Here is a 19,960-nt window from a genome sequence, read left to right on the forward strand (position 1 = left end):
AACACGTTATTTTATCGATATATTTTTGAGGGGTCGATATATTAAAATTTGCCAACATTTAGCCAACAGAAGCCTAATTTGCATGCTTTCCAATTCACTCAGTTGGGCTTCTGTTGAATGTCTGACATAATAGCGTTGGGAGACCACAAGAGGTGAAATAATATTTACTGTAACGAGTCTAAAGGCACAGGTATCACAACATAGGATGGGTATTTTAGAGCTCCTTACACAGGACGCAAAGGCACGTAACAAAAGTTACAAAGGTTTTTCTACTTCTTCAAGAATGAATTGATGTTCATGAGTTTGCAGGTTAGTGTATGAAAATGGTTTAACTGCCAAAACTGAACGATTAAATTATGCAATTTCTCTGTATGTACTGTATCTTTGAAGAGGTTTCATTCAAGTCATTAAACCACAAAAAGACATATTTGTAACTGAAAATACATTGTGTAGGCTATATGAAAGATGCATATACACAATATATCATCCACTGATGGCTAGAGTAAATACTCTTTGTCCTTTGATAATGATGTGGGTTGACTTTAACGGAAAATTATGTGAGTTAAACTCTGTGGCGCTGCAGATTTTGAGCAGCCTCGAGAGACAGTGAATCTTCATAGAAAATAATTATTTCGAATTTTAGAATGCGCCATGACGTCTGCCAGACACGTCCAGTATGCAACCCTCTTTAATTTACCACTTTACCAAAGTTCTGCTGAGAAAACACAAAGAATATTGTGCAACAGGTAGCCCTATTTATATCTGAAAAATCCCTATATATATATATATATATATATATATATATATATATATATATATATATATATATATATATATATATATATATCGATAATCATCTGGAAAATCTTCCGATTATCGATGAGTGCAAAAGGCATCAATCCCAAGCCTACTGTGTGCGCATACAGGGCACGAGTTTGCCATCCCCCTTGTTGAAAAAAATGGCAAAAAGCATCCCCCCTGTAAAACCACCATCCCCCTTACCAACCCCTTTAGATCAGTTGTGTCATGTATTACTTAGAACTAATCATGCAGGTAAAATATTACAATTTTCTTAGTTTGTAAATAAGTGAGTTTAAATAACAGTGATTAGCCGATCAGAATTAGATTGACATATTTGGGGTTGCCAGATCGTTACACTTGCACAGTTTGGAAATATTCTGCCAGTTTTATGCTTTAGTTGCGAATCTGGCAACCATGAGCGCGCAAGCTCTCTCCACTGCGAAGAGGCGCCAGTGTTCTGAAAACACAGACAAACGGATATGTTGGAAATTAGCGATGGGTTGACGCATTCTTCCCGGTGTTCACATGAAACTTTCACCACTGAAGGTAATGCAAGTTTTCAACAGTTTCGCGCACTTTCAAAAATGGCCAAGAGAACAAATAAATCTTGACTTTCTTTAAAAAAAAAAAAAAAAAACGAGAACAGAAGGAAAGATATTGCTGTGACTAGTGCACATTTACAACATGTTTTTAACTAAAACAATTTAAAAGTTTTTGCCCATAAAACACTTTTGTGAATAGAACTACTTTCTAACAAAAAGATGCACGTGAGCGAGTGATCAAGAGAGAAAACCTTTTTCATGATCTTAACGTGGATTCTTTTCACAAAATTCATCATAAAATACAATAACAGAGGGTAACAGGTGCATAGTATGGCCATATATAAGCATTAGCACCATTAATCTTTGTCACTGATGCAGAATGTAAACATAACACATTACACACGTAATCTACTGCATACAGTAGGTAAACTTTCAATCATCATCGAGTGTTAACAAAAGTTATTTTACTGATCTCATGTGGATTCTATTCATAGAATGAGGCACAAAGCATATTCTTTTTTTTTTTTTTTCACCCAATTTGGAATGCCCAATCCCCAGCACGCTTTTAAGGCCTCGTGGTCGCGTAGTGATTCGCCTCAGTCTGGGTGGCGGAGGATGAATCCCAGTTGCCTCCGCATCTGGGACCGTCAACCCGCGCATCTTTATCACATGGCTTGTTGAGTGCGTTGCCACGGAGACACAGCACGTGTGGAGGCTTCACGCCATCCACCGCGGCATCCGCGCTCAACTCACCATGCACCCCACCGAGAATGAACCACATTATAGCGACCACAAGGAGGTTACCCCATGTGCCTCTACCCTCCCTAGCAAACGGGCCAATTTGGTTGCTTAGGAGACCTGGCTGGAGTCACTCAGCACACCCTGGAATTCGAACTAGCGAACTCCAGGGGTGGTAGCCAGCGTCTTCTACCACTGAGCTACCCAGGCCCCCCTAGAAAGCATATTCTTGATATGCAGCATGGACTAAATGACAGCTGCAGTGAAATCTTTGTCTTTTCTCTATAATAAACATATTTATATACAACTGACTGATTGGAAAATATAGGCAAACCATATACTGCCGAAATCATGTATTTATTTTCTACATTTCATCAGTCAATTTGATATTTTGATGATTACGCAAAAGTTATAAGGATAATACGATGCTGAAGTGGACCTTTCTAATGACGTATAGGTTGTCATGATTAAAGGCTCATGAAATGGAGAATAAACTGTTCCTTGACATTTAGACATATAAGAGGTAACTACTATAAAAACATAATGTAAATTTCAGAACTCAAAACTTCCAAAAAGAGCATTTATAGTTACCACCCTGCTGAAACGTCTTGTTTTTAAATCTGTCTGTTCATGACGTCACAAGACATTGCTCATTTGTATTTACACATCCCACAACATGCATCATCGCATCCTTGGCCCCACCCACTGGCACGCAGTATGAGAGAGCAGGCCTTGTGTGGATAACTATTCCTGAACACCAAAGGGGACCCATCTGGACTATTTTGAATTATTTTGTATATGAACTTGAACAAACCAGACTCTTTGACTGCTGCCATGTATCTCGCTGCTTTTAAAAGACATGGTGTCAAGTTACAACTCTGAAAGGGAGAAGCAATTCTCTTTCATTCAGCTGCTGCCTCTTGTTGTTTTAAGCACAAATGCGTCATGGATGCGTTTTTTCACCCATCTGTGCCATTTTTAATTGTTGGTGAATGTAAACGGGAACTAGATGGATGTCTTCAACCATTTCAATATGTTTCTGGCGATGTGCACCTCAGTGTGCCTACAGTATGTGTGTGTGCGTCACTTCAACATTCTTTGGACTTTGTGTGCTTAGCTTTGCTAAGGAACTGTTATTGAAGAATGGGGCAGTTAAAAACACTTGGACCCGATCAAAAACATAATTAAACAGTTTCATTCATGAATATTTCAAATGTCATGACTGTTTGATAGTTTATGGTGCTGAGTGTTAACAGTTGTGCTTGAGATGAACAGTTTAATATATTCGGATGCAATGTGTTGGATGTGCATCATGTGTAAACCCTGCAATTTTGTTTTATAATGTTGAGGGCTTGGAGTTTGCTGAATTGGAGGGGCAGCATGATGTTAGCCCATCACAACAGTGGGCGTTTATGTTGAAGTTTTAAGGAGCCGGAGGTGGAAAATGATCATATATTACTAAACTGTTTAGGTGCAAAAAAACTTTTATAACATTATCAGTGGACCTCAGGGAAGATAATAAAATTATAAAAAATAGCACTTCATGACCCTTTAAATATGAATTGAACATGCATTAAATGAAAAGAATACGATTGTGAGGCCCTTGGTGATTTTTGCTAGATTCATAGTAGATTCATAGCATACTGCGCATTCAGAGTATACGCGGTTAGAAAAACTGTGCCGGTCGCATTAAGTGCTCGAGCAATCTGCTGATGACGAAATTTGCTTCACGCGTCCTGTACGCATAATACTTTAGGCTTAAAAGTGCAATTTAACTTCTCAAAGAAAGTACTTATTACCAGTATATCAAAACATTTGTATGTATAATCATGAACCCCTGCGGACAGAGTCCAGACATCAAAAGATTTTCAGGAAATCTAGTTTAGATCAGGAAATGTAACTTGCATTACAGGTGTGACAAAAATGGACATGGAAAGAGGAAAAACCATCCCAATGCTTTGAAACCTGTAAAATGTGACTCCTGATACATCGGTAGAGTTAGGGCTGCACAATTTATTGAATTAAGATTACAGTATGGCTTTGCGTGACACTAAACTGCAAAAAGCTGCGTTTTAATATAACCTGTAGTTTGCATTCACCGCTTTAGTCAGAGTGGAGCAGTGGTGCTCTCTAGCGGCTGTGTGCAGTGCACACTGAGTAGCAGCAATATTAGATGATAAAAGTTTATCATATTACAAATCAAGTTTGTCAAAATGACCGCATCCCAAATGTTGGCTATAGATGCAGTAAGCTTGAAACATGTCACAGATCACAGCAATAGTCAGGGATCTATCAAAATCATCATGTTAAAAGAATGAGCAGTGGATGTTTGTTTTTCCTACTGATTTCCATATAATTTGATTTGAAGCGCCCATAACTTTCACATCTGTAATGCATTATTATGGGCATTTGAAGTAAAGAATGGAGACCATTTGTTAATCATATTAACATGTGCACAACGCAGAGGCCAATTATGGTCCAACTAAGGTATAAACATGCTGGACTAAGTCAAACTATAATCGCTTTATATTGGTCTACTAGTCCGAATGAGCAAAATATGGACCGGTTTGATTTCAGTCAGAATTAAGCATTTACATGACATTTTAAAAAGACAAATTATTGTTTTAGTCCAACTGAAATCAAACTTTAAAAGTGCATACAAACATAATGACTGATCATCAGTATTCTGCATGTTACAATGAAGAACCAGTGAAATACTGTCCAGATGTTTGTGTGATTGGCTGATATCACTTGATCATACAATATACACTGATGAGCCAAAACATTATGACCACCTGCCTAATATACTGTTGGTCATCCACGTGCCACCAAAACAGCACCGACCCACCAAAGAATGGACTCTACAAGACCACTGAAGGTGTCCTGTGGTATCTGGCAGCAAGACATTAGCAGCAGATCCATCAAGTCCTGTAAGTTGTGAGGTGGAGCTGCCGTGGATCCGACTTGTTGGTCCAGCACATCCCACATATTCTCAATCGGATTGAGATCTGGGGAACTTGGAGGCCACTGCAACACCTTGAACTCTTCATCATGTTCCTCAAACCATTCCCGAACAATGTGTGCAGTGTGGCAGGGCGCATTATCCTGCTGAAAGAGGCCACTGCCATCAGCGAATACCATTGCCATGAAGGGGTGTACCTGGTCTGCACTGTATGTTTAGGAGGGTGGCCCTTGTCAAATTGATGTCCACATTAATGGCCGGACCCAGGATTTCCCAGTAGAACATTTCCCAGAGCATCACACTCCCTTCACCAGCTTGTCATTTTCCCACAGTGCATCCTGGTGCCATCACTTCGCTAGGTAAACGGCGCACACTTACACAGCCATCCATGTGATGTTAAATAAAACGGGATTCATCAGACCAGGCGACCTTCTTCCACTGTTCCAAGGTCCAGTTCTGACACTCACGTGCCCACTGTAGGTGCTTTTGACGGTGGACAGGGGTTATCGTGGACACTCTGACCGGTCTGTGGCTACGCAGCCCCATACACAGCAGGGTGCGATGCACTATGTGTTGTGACACCATCATTAAAATTTTGTGTGACTTGTGCCACAGTAGACCTTCTGTCAGTTCAGATCAAACAGGAAAGCCTTCGTTACCCTCATGCATCGATGAGCCTTGGGCGCCCAACATCCTGTCGCCAGTTTGTAGTTTGTCCCTCCTCGGACCACTATAGGTAGGTACTCACCACTGCTGACTGGAAGCACTCCACAAGCCTTGCCGTTTCGCAGATGCTCTGACCCAGTCGTCTAGCCATATCAATTTGGCCCCTGTCAAAGTCTTTCAGATCTTTACTCATGCCCATTTCTCCTGCATTTAACACACTGAATGCAGGAGAACTGATTGTTCGCTTACCATCTAATCTACCCAGATCTTGACATGTGGCCTTGTTAGGAGATGATCAGTGTTATTTGCGTCACCTGTGAGTGATCATAATGTTTTGGTTCATATGTGTAAATTAAAAGAGATTCTTTTAAAGAAACTTAATGTCAGACAGATAATGACAGTGTGCATGTGTGTTTGTACCTGTATGAGTTGATCTTCATTGCTGATCTCAACGGCTTCCTGACTCTGTTCCAGTGCAGTAAAAACACTATTACAAGCTCTGAGAATACACACACACACACACACACACACACACACACACAGTATTATAGAAGAGACAATAAAAAAAAAACTGTACTGAAGAGAGACAGACAGACAGACAGAGTGTGTTTCACCTGAGTTTGATCTGAGCTCGTATTTCTCCGTGGTGAAGTTGGATGAGTTCATTGTAACAGGCCATCATGTTTGAGTTCTCCACATACCGCTAAAACACACACACACATACACACACACACACACACACACACACACACTTACATGTAGCTACCTGAATAGAAACACATCTGGTTTAATGGCAAAGACATTTGAAGGAAACTACCACCCCCTTGCGTAATGAGGTTTGTTAGCACTTAAGTAACACACACACAATGTGCAATGTGCCTTACCCGGTTAAATCCCGCTGATATCAGTGGCATCACAGTGGCTTCTTCTCGATCCGGCCTTAAAGAAAGAAATAATCATGTGATAATAAAATGACACGATAACTACAGACACAAAATAATCAAATGATAACAGAATGATATGTTACCTATAAACACAGTTCTGCCTCTAATTCACAGAGTCACTCTAACCCTAACCCTGAGTGTCTATGTGTCTGTATGTGTGGTAACAGGCCGCACACAAACCTTTTCACAACAGCGATGATCACAGTGTTTTGAGAGCAGCTGATGCCTCTGATTGAACTGACAGAGAGGAAATTGTTTAAACACACAAACTACACAATCTCTCTCAGACAAATAAATGCACATATCTCATCTTAACTTGTCAGAGGAGTCTGTGTGTGTGTGACAGTGAGTCCCAGAATAACTCCAGAACAAGAGAGAGAGACAGATGTGTAACGCACCGACAGAGCGCTTCAGCATCAAAGTATCTGGAATGTCTGTGATCGATGACGATCAGGTCATGATTTTTCTCCAGGAAACTCTCAAGCGCAGCGTCAGGCGTTCTGGCCACGTTACATTTGAAACCAGCACGCTCACACGCCCAGCAGAATGCGTTACTCTGGGGGTCGTCTTTGGCAAACACTAACAGTACCTGCAACACACAAATGCAAAGATAGTGTCATTCAACAGAAGTATGGGTCGTTTTCTGCAGGGATGTATCATTCCAGCTGGGATAAGATTCAAACTCTTGTTCTGATTTACAAAACAATTGTGTTTGACATCTGTTGACTGTGTCTCTGTTTGTCACTCTGTATAAGAGCTACTGAATAAGAATCACTTCTGATCAAACAAAGGCGTTGTTGCAATTTCATTAAAGAATAATTTTTAACCAGTTGTTTATGAAAAACTTGATTCTGAATCATCTGAATCAGTTGTATTGATCACTTACTATCAGTCTCATCCAACATGAACTGAGTCAAGAGTCCACAAAATTGTAATGTGAGCATCATGTGGGAGACCTAAAAAATCTGTTAAAACTTTACAATAACCTTAAACAACTTTATTATTAACATTATGTAACATATATTTCATATATTAGAACTAGTTCATTGAAACGGTTTGAAATAATAGGTTCACCTAATTGATTCAGAAATCTCAATGCTAGTTTTCACACAAAATCTCTGAAAATGTGTGAATTATACAGTTTCATTAGACATGAAAATATTCAGAACTGTAAGTCTACAGTATAATCCATAAAACGTAAATAAAAAAAATGACATGCACTTCAAATTACAGTGAATTATTAAATGAAATGAAATAAATGAAATACACTTTATTGTCCCTGAAGGAAAATTTGTCTTGGACTCATGGTGTGTACACACACACAATGACTTGTCGTTTCTATCCAATCATAAATAAGAAACAATAAATAATTGAACAATAATATGACCTAAACTATCTCACAAGATAAATAACTCAAATGAATTACAAAGCATCACGAAACAAAAAAAGAATTACTCAGATGTGACACGTGTCTCTCCAAACACACATTCAGGAAATGTAACAGATTCATACAGTTTGAAGCATTATTCATTTTTGATGCTTTTCTCAAGAGAACTTCAGAGAGCTCAAGACACGTGAGTTTGAGCCAGGTTCACTTAGCCGGCCTAAAATTAGCTGTTCAAATTAATGAGAGATTATGGCAACTCTGAATATAGGACACACACACACATGGTAAGAGTGTATGGATTCTCAGAAAATAATGCCCTCAAAACACAGATATAACCCATGTTCATTGTTAGGGAGTTACTAACTAAAAGTATGCTCTATACTAGTTTTTCCAGTTACCAGCTATTTTTTCAACAAATACCAAGAAAAAAAAATCTAATTTTTTTTGTCGTCATTTTATTTATTTTTTTATTAAACATTTTTATTGATTCCATTCAACAAATTAAATAAACATAACAGAAAATGAGGAACCAAATGATATAAAATTAAACCCTTCCCCCATTGTTGAATTGCATAAGGTGCACCCTTGCGTCCCTAGATGTTTTTTAGAATCTTAGCCCACACTCCCTCCTCCAATACAAAGTTTAAATCTTTCTCCCATAATCTCTTGAGAGAAGTTAGAGCTCCATCCCCCAGACTCTGAATTAACAGGGAGTAATACACTGATGCCTCATGACCTTTTCCAAAACCAATGAGACAAATGTCTAAGACCGAATGCATAATAATAAAACAAAATTTTGGGTAGGCCTAGCCCACCTTTGTCAATTGGCCTATGTAATTACTGAAATGTAATCTGGGATGGAGGACTTCGCTATGCTATCAAATTGCTTGAAATAAGAGAGGGGGACATATATAGGGAGAGACTGTAGCAGGTAGTATTATTTTGGAATACAATTAATTTTAATAACATTAACCTTTCCCAGTCATAGATAAAAGTAATGAAGCCCATCTTCCCACATCGCTCGAAAACCTTTTTATTAAAGGGTCAAAATAAAATAACTAAAATCACACAAATTTGATGGGAATAAAATACCCAAATACTTAATGCCCTGTTTGGGCCACTGGAAGGCGCCCAGCTGAAAAGCCGTTACTGGGCAGTATGCTGTCAGAGCCAAAGCTTCGGATTTATACCAATTGACTTTGTATCCTGAGAATTTAGAAAAGGAATGAATAATTCTGTGGAGGCAAGGCATAGATCTAGTAGGGTCAGAGGCAAATAATAAAATATAATCTGCGTAAAGCAAAAGCTTATGCGCCACACCTCCCGCCACCACCCCTGGAAAATCATCCTCCTTTCTTATCGCGGCTGCTAATGGTTCTGGAGCAAGACAGAACAATAATGGGGAAAGAAGGCAACCCTGCCAGGTGCCTCTATCAAGAGTAAAATAACCTGAAATTAATCCATTCGTTTGAACCGCCGCTTCAGGATGTTTATAAAGTAACTTAATCCACCCAATAAAAAGTAATCCCAAACCCGTATATTTCCAAAATCTTAAAAAGATAATCCCATTCTACCACATCAAACACCTTTTTGGCGTCAAGTGAGATGGCAGCGACTGAGTCTCGGAGTCTGATCGTTCGCCACTGACCACATGACATTAATGAAACGCCTAATGTTATCAGAAGAGTTATGGCCTGAATAAACCCCACCTGATCTATAAGAGATGTCAGAACTTTACTTAATCAGTTAGCTAACATTTTTGACAATATTTTAACGTCTAGCTGGATCAGGGAAATTGGATGGTAACTTTTACACTCGCTTGGATCTTTGTCCTTTTTAAGAATCAGACTGATCCGAGCTTGTGTCATGGTTGGAGGAAGGTTTCCATTCTTTAATGATTCTGTATAAACTTCTAGCAAAAATGGAGTCAATTCTGTAGCATAAGATCTAAAAAACTCAGTGGCAAAGCCGTCTGGCCCCGGAGCCTTGCCTGTAAGCAAGGCCTTAATTACCTCGCCAAGCTCCTCCAAGGTTATCTCAGAATCAAGAGAATTTTTTTGCTCAGTCGACAATTTAAGAAGATCTAATGGTTCCATAAAGTTTCTAATATCTTCATCAGTACACAAAGACGTGGAACTATAGAGATCAAGATAGAAGTCTTTAAAAGCATTATTAATATCCATGGCAGAGGTAAATATTTCACCACCAAGAGATTTCACTGAGGGAATGGTAGAAAAAGACTCTCTCTGCTTTATATATCTAGCCAGAAGCTTCCCTGCCTTGTCCCCCGACTCAAAGTATGACTGTCTTGCCCTGAATAGCCAAAACTTCACCTTCCGCAACAAAATAGTATTATATCTGTATTTCAATTGGATCAATCCCCTGAGGCCATTCGACAACATTCGGTGCTTCAGCTCTGCCTCGGCACTTTTAATATTCCCTTCCAATTCCACAAGATCTTGTGCTTTGGATTTTTTTGATGAATGAGGCATACTGTATGATCCGACCCCTAAGAACCGCTTTAAGTGCCTCCCAAGCCACGCCCACAGAGGATATTGAGGACCAGTTGGTCTCCCCATAGACATTGATTTCAGCCTTTAGCATTTGTTGGAATTCAGGATTTTGCAAAAGGGATACATTAAAGCGCCAACTATATGATTTCTTTTTCTCCATATGTGGCAACACCTCTAAACACACCAGGGCGTGGTCTGACACCAAAATGTTTCCAATTGAACAATCAGCAACTGATGAAATAAGGGACTTAGATATAAAAAATAAAAAAATAAAAAAAATCTATTAAAATTGTATAGTCCCTCCCAGATGGGTTCAAAAGTCTCCAAATATCTGTAAGACCAAGATTTTTACACATCCTGTGAAGCGTCAATGTTGCTCTAGTGGGCTTACACACTTTTGCTTCACTATGATCAAGGACTGAGTCCATCAAAAGATTAAAGTCTCCTCCAATATTATATCATGAGGGGTGCCAGCGGCTTGCAACATCCTTTCAAGATCTATAAAAAAGCCCTGATCAATGTTAGGTGCGTAAATATTAGTCAAAATCAACCTTTGCCCCTGAATTTCAGCTAAAACAATAATGACTCTTCCTAATTTATCTTTAATCTGTTTGAGACATTTGAATTGTAGATGCTTACTTATCTGACTCCCCAGGTCTTACACAAGCAAGTACTAAAGAAGACATGCCCACCCCATATCCTCCCAAATTTTTCCGCTTCCTGCGGAGAAAGATGCATTTCTTGAAGAAACACTAGATCATATTTCTTACGCTTAAGGAGAGAAATAACCTTCCTTCTTTTTATAGGGTGCCCCAACCCATTCACATTCCACGTGGAGAGAGACAATCCACTCATATTAGCATATGACATTTTGACATACAAGAAAAAAATAGATTGTGTGTCAAAAACAAGATTATAAAGACCACATTCCAACATTAGTGTGACCATTAAAACCCAAACATCCCCCGGAACAAAACAAACAGAAAAAAGAAAAACTTACTTTGTCTGCTCCTACAATATCTGTGTATGGTGTAATGTATTTGAATTATCTGAATTATAATATTTATAATATATGTTATAATTATTTAAATTATTATATACTAAATTATCTTCATTTAGGGGCCTTAGTACTGTGATTACTTTCAATTAATTAAATTAATCGGTACATCATGTCAATTTTAAATCGATTGACAGCCCTAGTAAAAAAAGAAAAATAATTCTGATAAGCTTGGGAAACTTGTTACTTGGAGAATCTTAAAGTAGCACAAACACACACTTTTTTTTTTTTTTTTACATACACCATTTCAGATTTCATTCTGGTATGTTCACACTCAATGTTGGACATGGTTGCTGTAGAAACCCCAGGTATACATGCTAGCCCAGTAGAATGTTAAGCTGTTTTGTATAACTGTGTAGTACAGTGTAGGCAGTACAGTCAGTACCTGCAATTGATCTTCATAAAGCTTCATTGGTCCAAACTGCACTTCTGTTAATGCGTTCTGAAAAGACAAGCAAAAATAAACACACTCAGTGTTGCGCTTTTAAACTCCATATGTGTAGACATAAACAACAAGCCTTGAACTGTAAAAGTTTATTGAATATAAATTTGACCAAACATATTTTTTTTATGTGCAGCTGCTGAACATCAGCAAAATTTTCCAGCATCCCTGATGATGCACGGTTACTATGGAGACCATCCCACATAAGCATCACCATACTGACAACGAGTGAATGAGAAAAGTGAATGGAAACACACACACACAGTTACTGCAGGCATGCTAAGTTGTAAAAACACAAGAATGTTGCAAGATGCTGTGCTGCTCGATTCCTCTAATCAGCATTTAAAAATACTGAATCAATGAATCTGTTAGTTTCAATTTTAATGTGGGGACAAGCTCAGCATGAGGAAAAGTTCTTGTTTTATTGGAAATAATGATTTATTGGAGGCACTCTGATTTGTAAATGACATAATTTTATCATTAATCAACACATTATGATTCATATAGTGTTACGTGTGGAGTGTGTTTGGGTCAATTGTGTTTAGAGTGTATTCAATCCAGAGGCAGTTACAGATTGAGTGAATATTTATTACAGAATAAGCTACAATATGTACTAGACTTTATGCAAATAGTCATCAATAATGACAGAAACAAATTAGTTGTGAATTCATTAAATAAGACAAATACACTACTTAATAAATCACACAAACACACACTGAACAGCAGGACTCAAAACCACAAACACACTTGCGTGCGGTACTCATGTACAGCGACACCATGGCCTGCTTTTTACTAGTTAATAAGATTGCGCTCTTGACTCAACAGCATCTTATGGAAGCACTCCATTTAATGCAAACTCATCTAATGGGAATAACTTCCTTTGTGAAGATTTACACCATTAAAGAAAAGTTCTCCCAAAAATGATAATTCTCTCATCGTTAATTCACCCTCATGCCACCCTCATAACATCTCCATCAAAATACCTTCGTTTGTGTTTCGCAGAGGACCGAAAGTCATACGAGTTTGAGACTAAAAAAGGGTGAGTAAAACATTATTTTATTCTCAAAACATTAGCCCATTAAAGCGCTAAGTGGGTCATGACGCAGGTTTCATCAATGTTTTGTCCAGCAATGGTTCCCATTTAGCACACAACTGAATAAAACAAGCTGCGTTACTATGATAAACGATTACTGCAAGAGTTAGATTCACATCTAACCTTTTCTCCCCAATTTGGAATGCCTAATTCCCACTACTTAGTAGATCCTTGTGGTAATGCAGTTACTTACCTAAATCCGGGTGGCGGAGGACAAGTCTCAGTTGCCTCCACTTCAGAAACAGTCAATCCGTGCATCTTATCACGTGGCTCATTGTGCATGACACCGTGGAAACTCCCAGCATTTGAAGGCTCATGTTACTCTCTGCAATCCACGCACAGCTTACCACGTGCCCCATTGAGAGCGAGAACCTCTAATCGCGACTACAAGGAGGTTACCCCATGTGACTCTACCCTCCATAGCAACCGGGCCTATTTGGTTGCTTAGGAGACCTGGCTGGAGTCACTCAGCATACCCTGGATTCGAACTTGCGACTCCAGGGGTGGTAGTCAGCATCAATACTCGTTGAGCTACCCAGGCCCCGGACTTCAACATTTCTACATTACACACACGCACACACACACACAAAACATTCCTCTCTCGCTTGCTTTTGCTCACATGGCAATGATGCCGAGATCCACTGTATGTTTGGATTTTATTTATTTAAATGCATCACTGAGAAGGCTTGCCTTCAGACTTAGAAGCATCAAACCATACAAGCAGACTCATGAATGGACACAGTCAGAGTGGTTGTATCACACTTTCCTTGAGCAGAATGTCACACTATAGATCGCAAAGCTTTTTTGATAGGGGAAGAGAGAGAGAGAGAGACACAAATGAAGTAGAACACTGGGTGGAATATTTCCAAACTGTCAAAGAATAAAGCTCTGATTGGGGGTTTGCATCTCTTATCTGGCAACCCTGAGCATGCTAAAAGCTTGTGTAGGTGCGTTGGGTCCCAATGCAAGATTACTGAAAAATCCACTGAAAAAATTTAGATAAATGTGCCACAGCCCGGAGCAAACCATGTGGAGGGCCAAATCCCATTTCTGCTATGGACCGTTTCAGCTGTCTTCATTCTGGAATAATTTTTCTAAAAAAATTATTTTCCCCATCCATTTTTCCATAGCGATTTTGTAAAATCCTTCATAAAAGAGTTCTAAGCCATGAACCAAAACAATCAGCTCTGGGTTGAATCACAAAATTAGAAACTTTAATTTGAAATTATTTTAATAGTATTGTAAAAAACCATTTTTTGAAAAAAACAAAAAAGTTACAAGACTGTGTACTTATTGTTTTTTTAATGAGAGAATGAACTACAATCCCATGAAGCACCATGACAGATTTAATCAAATTTAATACAATTGAGAAATATAAAAGTATTGATTTAAAGTTGTAGATTATAAGTATAGAATCAATATATTCAAAGTATATTGCAAAATATTCCGCTATATATACAAATATATAAGTAGTTTGAAAGTGAAGGGGGAATCAGTTGTGTTATTCGCAGTGCATCAGGAAAGTGGGCAGTTGCTGCTAGGCTCTTTTGCTGCAGTTTGTTTGGCATGACACTCTGATTGGTGGATATTCTAGCAGAATAAATAGCTAACCAACTACCTAACTAACAACCTAACTAACTAACATTAATTTGACAGATCAAGCTAAACATTATATCAGTATGTGTATTTCCTGGGAGTCAAACAAATGGCCATTTGCTACCAGATGATCTACTGGAGCTGTGTGCTGTAGTAAGTTAGTTAAGTTTGTGCACAAGTGTTTCCACTGATGTGTAACGTGTGTTGAACAAATAACTATTTGTTAAAACAAAACACACATTATTGTGGTTTACACAGTAACTAAAAGCAACTCAATAACACATCTGTTGTCACTATTACACCGTCACATACGGGGTGCGTGTTCATCTCAAACGTGACCAGACATATTTACATCAAACTCAATGACACACACTTACACACACACACACACACTGCATCCTGACTGTGAACTGCATCTGCCCCACTGGATCTTACACTCACACACGCTGCTTCAGTGTCTTTCCACTAAAGTGAATAACAGGAAAGTGGATGTCATTGTTGTGAGTGCAGACGTCACTGTGAGAGATATAGAGGGCAAACTGCTTCCTCACTGCTGCACTGCAGGGAGCTGTGCACATGGTCTAGGGACACACACAAACATGCACATGCACATTCAGGTACTCACACCATTAACCCTACTCTCTCTTACACACACAATCGTCCATCAGTGATGTAGGTACTGCGAGTGGTTCACACCTCTGGTCTCTGCTGACACTCATTCATGGAAAAATACATCTTCAGTGCTGCAGCCCCGGGGAACAACACAACAGCAAACAAAAGCTAAAAACACAACAGAGTTCACCAACACAAACAAATTATACAAGTTCAGAGGGAACATAGCCTCTGGTGAGCAGAATGGATGTGGTTCCAGTTAGTTAGAGTCATTTAGAGTTTAGTTTCGTTTGGGCCAGTTTGACTTACAGTTAGTTTGGGTTAGTCTGAATTATGTTAGTTAAGATTACACTACACGACTTGCAGTGTACAACCAGTCCTGTGACAAACAGTTTCCGTCGTGCCAGTGCGCACACTACAGGACTGATCACAGACTGGGTGCATCAACTACATGACCATTCGTCCCAGACTGAGGCCCTGTGTAAGCTGGTATTAAGATCTGTTTTGGGTGATCTGATCACAAGTGTACAAGCGAGATGCATCACCTGGTCATCTCTTTTGACCACTTGTGTTCGGATTGAGTCTCTGATTTCATAAGGACATACTGTACATCAATTATTACATCCGTGTTTTACTAAATAATAACAAAGCGCAAAAAAGTAAAAGTGAAAGCACTAAAATCCGCCACACAGTTACTCTTAATTATATGTAAACATGATGTTTAGGGCAGAATTCTGAGTTATTTGAGTGCAGTACCTGTAACTCAGCTTCTAATGTGCGTGCTTCTCATATCTGTGTCCCTGCATGTTGATATGAGACACACTGAAAGTTCTCATTTATGTACATGCATTAGCTTTTTAAAAATTTACGACCGGCAAAGTTTAAACTCGTTTTATTAGGGGGCACTCCACTGCTGTGGCACTATGAGCCCAATGTCTGAATGTGTTTTAAGTCGACCAATCTCAAAACAATGTGGACCCAGTTACAACTGTCTTTAGCATCATCCCATTTCAAACGGATCCCAAATTTCTATACATACACGATACATATGTGCAAACATACATTCATATACGTATGCTAATAGAAAAGGACCAAAGTCAGTGTCAAAAGGACATTAAATATACAGTACAGTAGGAGTTGGAAAAGACAACGTGAGGGGTGGGTGTTGTCCTTCAAGATGCTGGAAGCTCTGCTGGAGCACTGTGGAAGGTAAATATCCAGGATAGAGGGGAGTGTGACACCGATCATAAGAGTCATTTATAGTTAAGTTTGGGCCAGTGTTGGACATTAAAGTTAGTTAAGAACACGGTTAGTTAGGGTCAGTTAAGGTTAGTTAGGATTTCAACTTGTTAGGGACAGTTTGAGTTACAGTTAGTTAGGTAAATTAAATATGTCCCAGATCAAGGTTATTTTGGGTCAGTGGCTCGCAGTCAGCCCCTTCAAGCACTTCAGAGAAGGGGTGACAAATTGAGATGGAAACGTTATTCAAATTATGAAACGTTCTTTCACCCATTTATTTAAAAATGTATCTGCATTAAATAAATAAATGCATTAAAATACATACATATACAACTTCAAAAACAACTTAAATGTATTGTAGACCATAAATATCTTCGCACTGTGGTAGGTTAAGAATTGAAGGAGTACCCGGTTTATGCACTGCATGCCACTGGTTTGGGAAACTTTGAGTTCTAGTTAGGTATGGGTTAGTCTCAGCCACAGATGGCATGCCCACGGACCGCCCACAGTCCGTTCTCTAACTGTTTGATGCTTATAGCACACAGAACTGGAAAACACTTACTTGATCAATCAGCACAAATCTGATTGGCTGGTTCAATGGAACTTCCGCGATTAGATGCACACAGAACGTTTTATCAGTCCGTCTGGAAGCCGAGTCGTGTTCACAAGGTTCCGCGTTGATAGAATGAGTGCTTTTGAGGATGCAATAATCACAGAATTTGCCCAAGTTTTCCAGGTTAGTGACATCGAATCTTTTAAAGATATTCAGAGTTTTGTTTGAGGCACGTAGCAGAAAGTAATGTGGGTATCCACGAACAGAGCTGCATTTTTGCTTTGTAATAATATAGATTATTTTTCCATGTCTGTCTTTTATTATGGTATGATACATCTCAGATAACCCTGCCCCTAAACACCCGTAAAGACGAAACCAATTGTAATTGGTCACTTTACATGTCAGTTAGGTCTAAATGGGTGGTTCCTGGCCAATTTAAACTGTTATAGAACTTACACCAATGCCGCAGCCATAGGTCTGGCTATGCGAGATTAGGTATGGGTAAAGATTAGTTAGAATTAGTTTGGGTTACATTAGTGTAGTTGGGTTTAGGGTTATTTAGGTCAGAATGGATGGCTCATTCTAAGAGCTGAAACACTAGCAGAAAACATCAGATGATATGTGGTACATGTGTAATGTGATATTAATCATGTAAAGGTGTACTGAAGGTGAAGTTTAAAGAAAGCACAAATAATCTTTCATGTATCATACAGTGAAGTTGTTTTATAGCTGAGGTTAAAGCAGCTCTGAGTTCAGTGTTTCTATTGTTTCTATCCTGGATCTGTCGAGCTGGTCACTCTGTGGATTTAAATGGACCAATAACACCTTTACAGGAAGTGACACACTATTACCCACAACATTCACAATACACACACACAGAATATTTGTGTAAAGTGTGTCAGCCTCGGATTACACTAACACACATCTGAACTTTATAACAGGAGGAGAACCAAACATGATATATAGAGACAGACCTGCAGTGTTCATCAGAAGATATTATATTACACTTTCATTAATTAAAAGTATGATTACAGCAGGTTTACATTTAAAGTGTTACATGTGACCATAAAAGAAGACACACAGCACAAGGTCAGTATAGATTCTGCAATAGTTGTTTAGGGGATTATGGGAAAGTTCAGATTGAATCAAAAATGAAACTAAGGCAAGAGGAAAATAGTGAGAGTAAGTGAATGTGCAGTAAGTGGCCAGCAGAGACAGTGACACGCATGTCTGTCTGTCTGTGCACACTTGATCAAATCACCTCGAGTGATTGTGTGAAATACAATGATGAAAATCTTCCCCCTCTTCCTCTCAGCTCAGAGTCAGGGTCAGTCATGGGGGTCAATAAAGTTTTATGGGCATGATTGTCAGTGTTTACAATATTGTCAAGGCATGAACAGAACCGAAATAGACAAAACAGGCAACGTGGTTGAATTAAAAACATTTTTTTAAATGAAGTGGAACATAAAAGTAAAGCTTGAGGTAAAAATAAATACTTAAACCACAAAAGATCTCTCTTGCTCTCTCTCTGTCTCTCTCTCTCTTCAGGTATTTTTGTCTTGATCCCGATTACATTACAATCCTGCTAAAGCCAAGAGACACGCAACACTTCAACACACACACACACACACACCCACACCCTCGCACACAGTGTGGTTGTCCTTGCTATTGCACAATTCCAGGTTCTCTCCCTTGCTTTAAAAGAAAAGCTTAACAAGCTTGCAATTCCCATGCTTGTTTATGCGGTCTAGTGCTGGTCTAGCTGGTGAAGCTGGTTAAGGCAGTTTAAAACCCTGGTGGGGGACCACGACCCAAAATACAACATACAGATGCATCTCAATAAATTAGAATGTCGTGGAAAAGTTCATTTATTTCAGTAATTCAACTCAAATTGTGAAACTCGTGTATTAAATAAATTCAATGCACACAGACTGAAGTAGTTTAAGTCTTTGGTTCTTTTAATTGTGATGATTTTGGCTCACATTTAACAAAAACCCACCAATTCACTATCTCAAAAAATTAGAATATGGTGACATGCCAATCAGCTAATCAACTCAAAACACCTGCAAAGGTTTCCTGAGCCTTCAAAATGGTCTCTCAGTTTGGTTCACTAGGCTACACAATCATGGGGAAGACTGCTGATCTGACAGTTGTCCAGAAGACAATCATTGACACCCTTCACAAGGAGGGTAAGCCACAAACATTCATTGCCAAAGAAGCTGGCTGTTCACAGAGTGCTGTATCCAAGCATGTTAACAGAAAGTTGAGTGGAAGGAAAAAGTGTGGAAGAAAAAGATGCACAACCAACCGAGAGAACCGCAGCCTTACGATTGTCAAGCAAAATCGATTCAAGAATTTGGGTGAACTTCACAAGGAATGGACTGAGGCTGGGGTCAAGGCATCAAGAGCCACCACACACAGACACTACAGTTGTCGTATTCCTCTTGTTAAGCCACTCCTGAACCACAGACAACGTCAGAGGCGTCTTACCTGGGCTAAGGAGAAGAAGAACTGGACTGTTGCCCAGTGGTCCAAAGTCCTCTTTTCAGATGAGAGCAAGTTTTGTATTTCATTTGGAAACCAAGGTCCTAGAGTCTGGAGGAAGGGTGGAGAAGCTCATAGCCCAAGTTGCTTGAAGTCCAGTGTTAAGTTTCCACAGTCTGTGATGATTTGAGGTACAATGTCATCTGCTGGTGTTGGTCCATTGTGTTTTTTGAAAACCAAAAAGTCACTGCACCCATTTACCAAGAAATTTTGGAGCACTTCATGCTTCCTTCTGCTGACCAGCTTTTTAAAGATGCTGATTTCATTTTCC

At 39.1% G+C, this 19,960-nt stretch overlaps 1 protein-coding gene across 2 annotated transcripts in view; it reads right to left on the minus strand.

Annotated features, from left to right (window-relative positions):
• The window catches only part of pde8a (phosphodiesterase 8A), a 51,555-nt gene that overhangs the window by 14,017 nt on the left and 17,578 nt on the right, over positions 1 to 19,960 (minus strand). The window contains exons 1-7 of one of the 2 annotated variants that reach the window (XM_051724145.1): positions 13,339 to 14,980; positions 11,996 to 12,052; positions 7,052 to 7,242; positions 6,834 to 6,890; positions 6,594 to 6,648; positions 6,324 to 6,412; positions 6,130 to 6,208 (exon numbers count right to left, since the gene is read on the minus strand). In XM_051724145.1, coding sequence (XP_051580105.1) covers positions 6,130 to 6,208; positions 6,324 to 6,412; positions 6,594 to 6,648; positions 6,834 to 6,890; positions 7,052 to 7,242; positions 11,996 to 12,022 — 498 coding nt within the window. In that variant the 5' untranslated portion in view covers positions 12,023 to 12,052; positions 13,339 to 14,980. Of the gene's footprint in view, positions 1 to 6,129; positions 6,209 to 6,323; positions 6,413 to 6,593; positions 6,649 to 6,833; positions 6,891 to 7,051; positions 7,243 to 11,995; positions 12,053 to 13,338; positions 14,981 to 19,960 lie in introns of those variants that run through there. The other variant, XM_051724144.1, reaches the window with a different exon arrangement.

The sequence above is a fragment of the Myxocyprinus asiaticus genome, chromosome 18, assembly GCF_019703515.2.
Source record: "Myxocyprinus asiaticus isolate MX2 ecotype Aquarium Trade chromosome 18, UBuf_Myxa_2, whole genome shotgun sequence".
Classification (NCBI taxonomy): Eukaryota; Metazoa; Chordata; class Actinopteri; order Cypriniformes; family Catostomidae; genus Myxocyprinus; species Myxocyprinus asiaticus.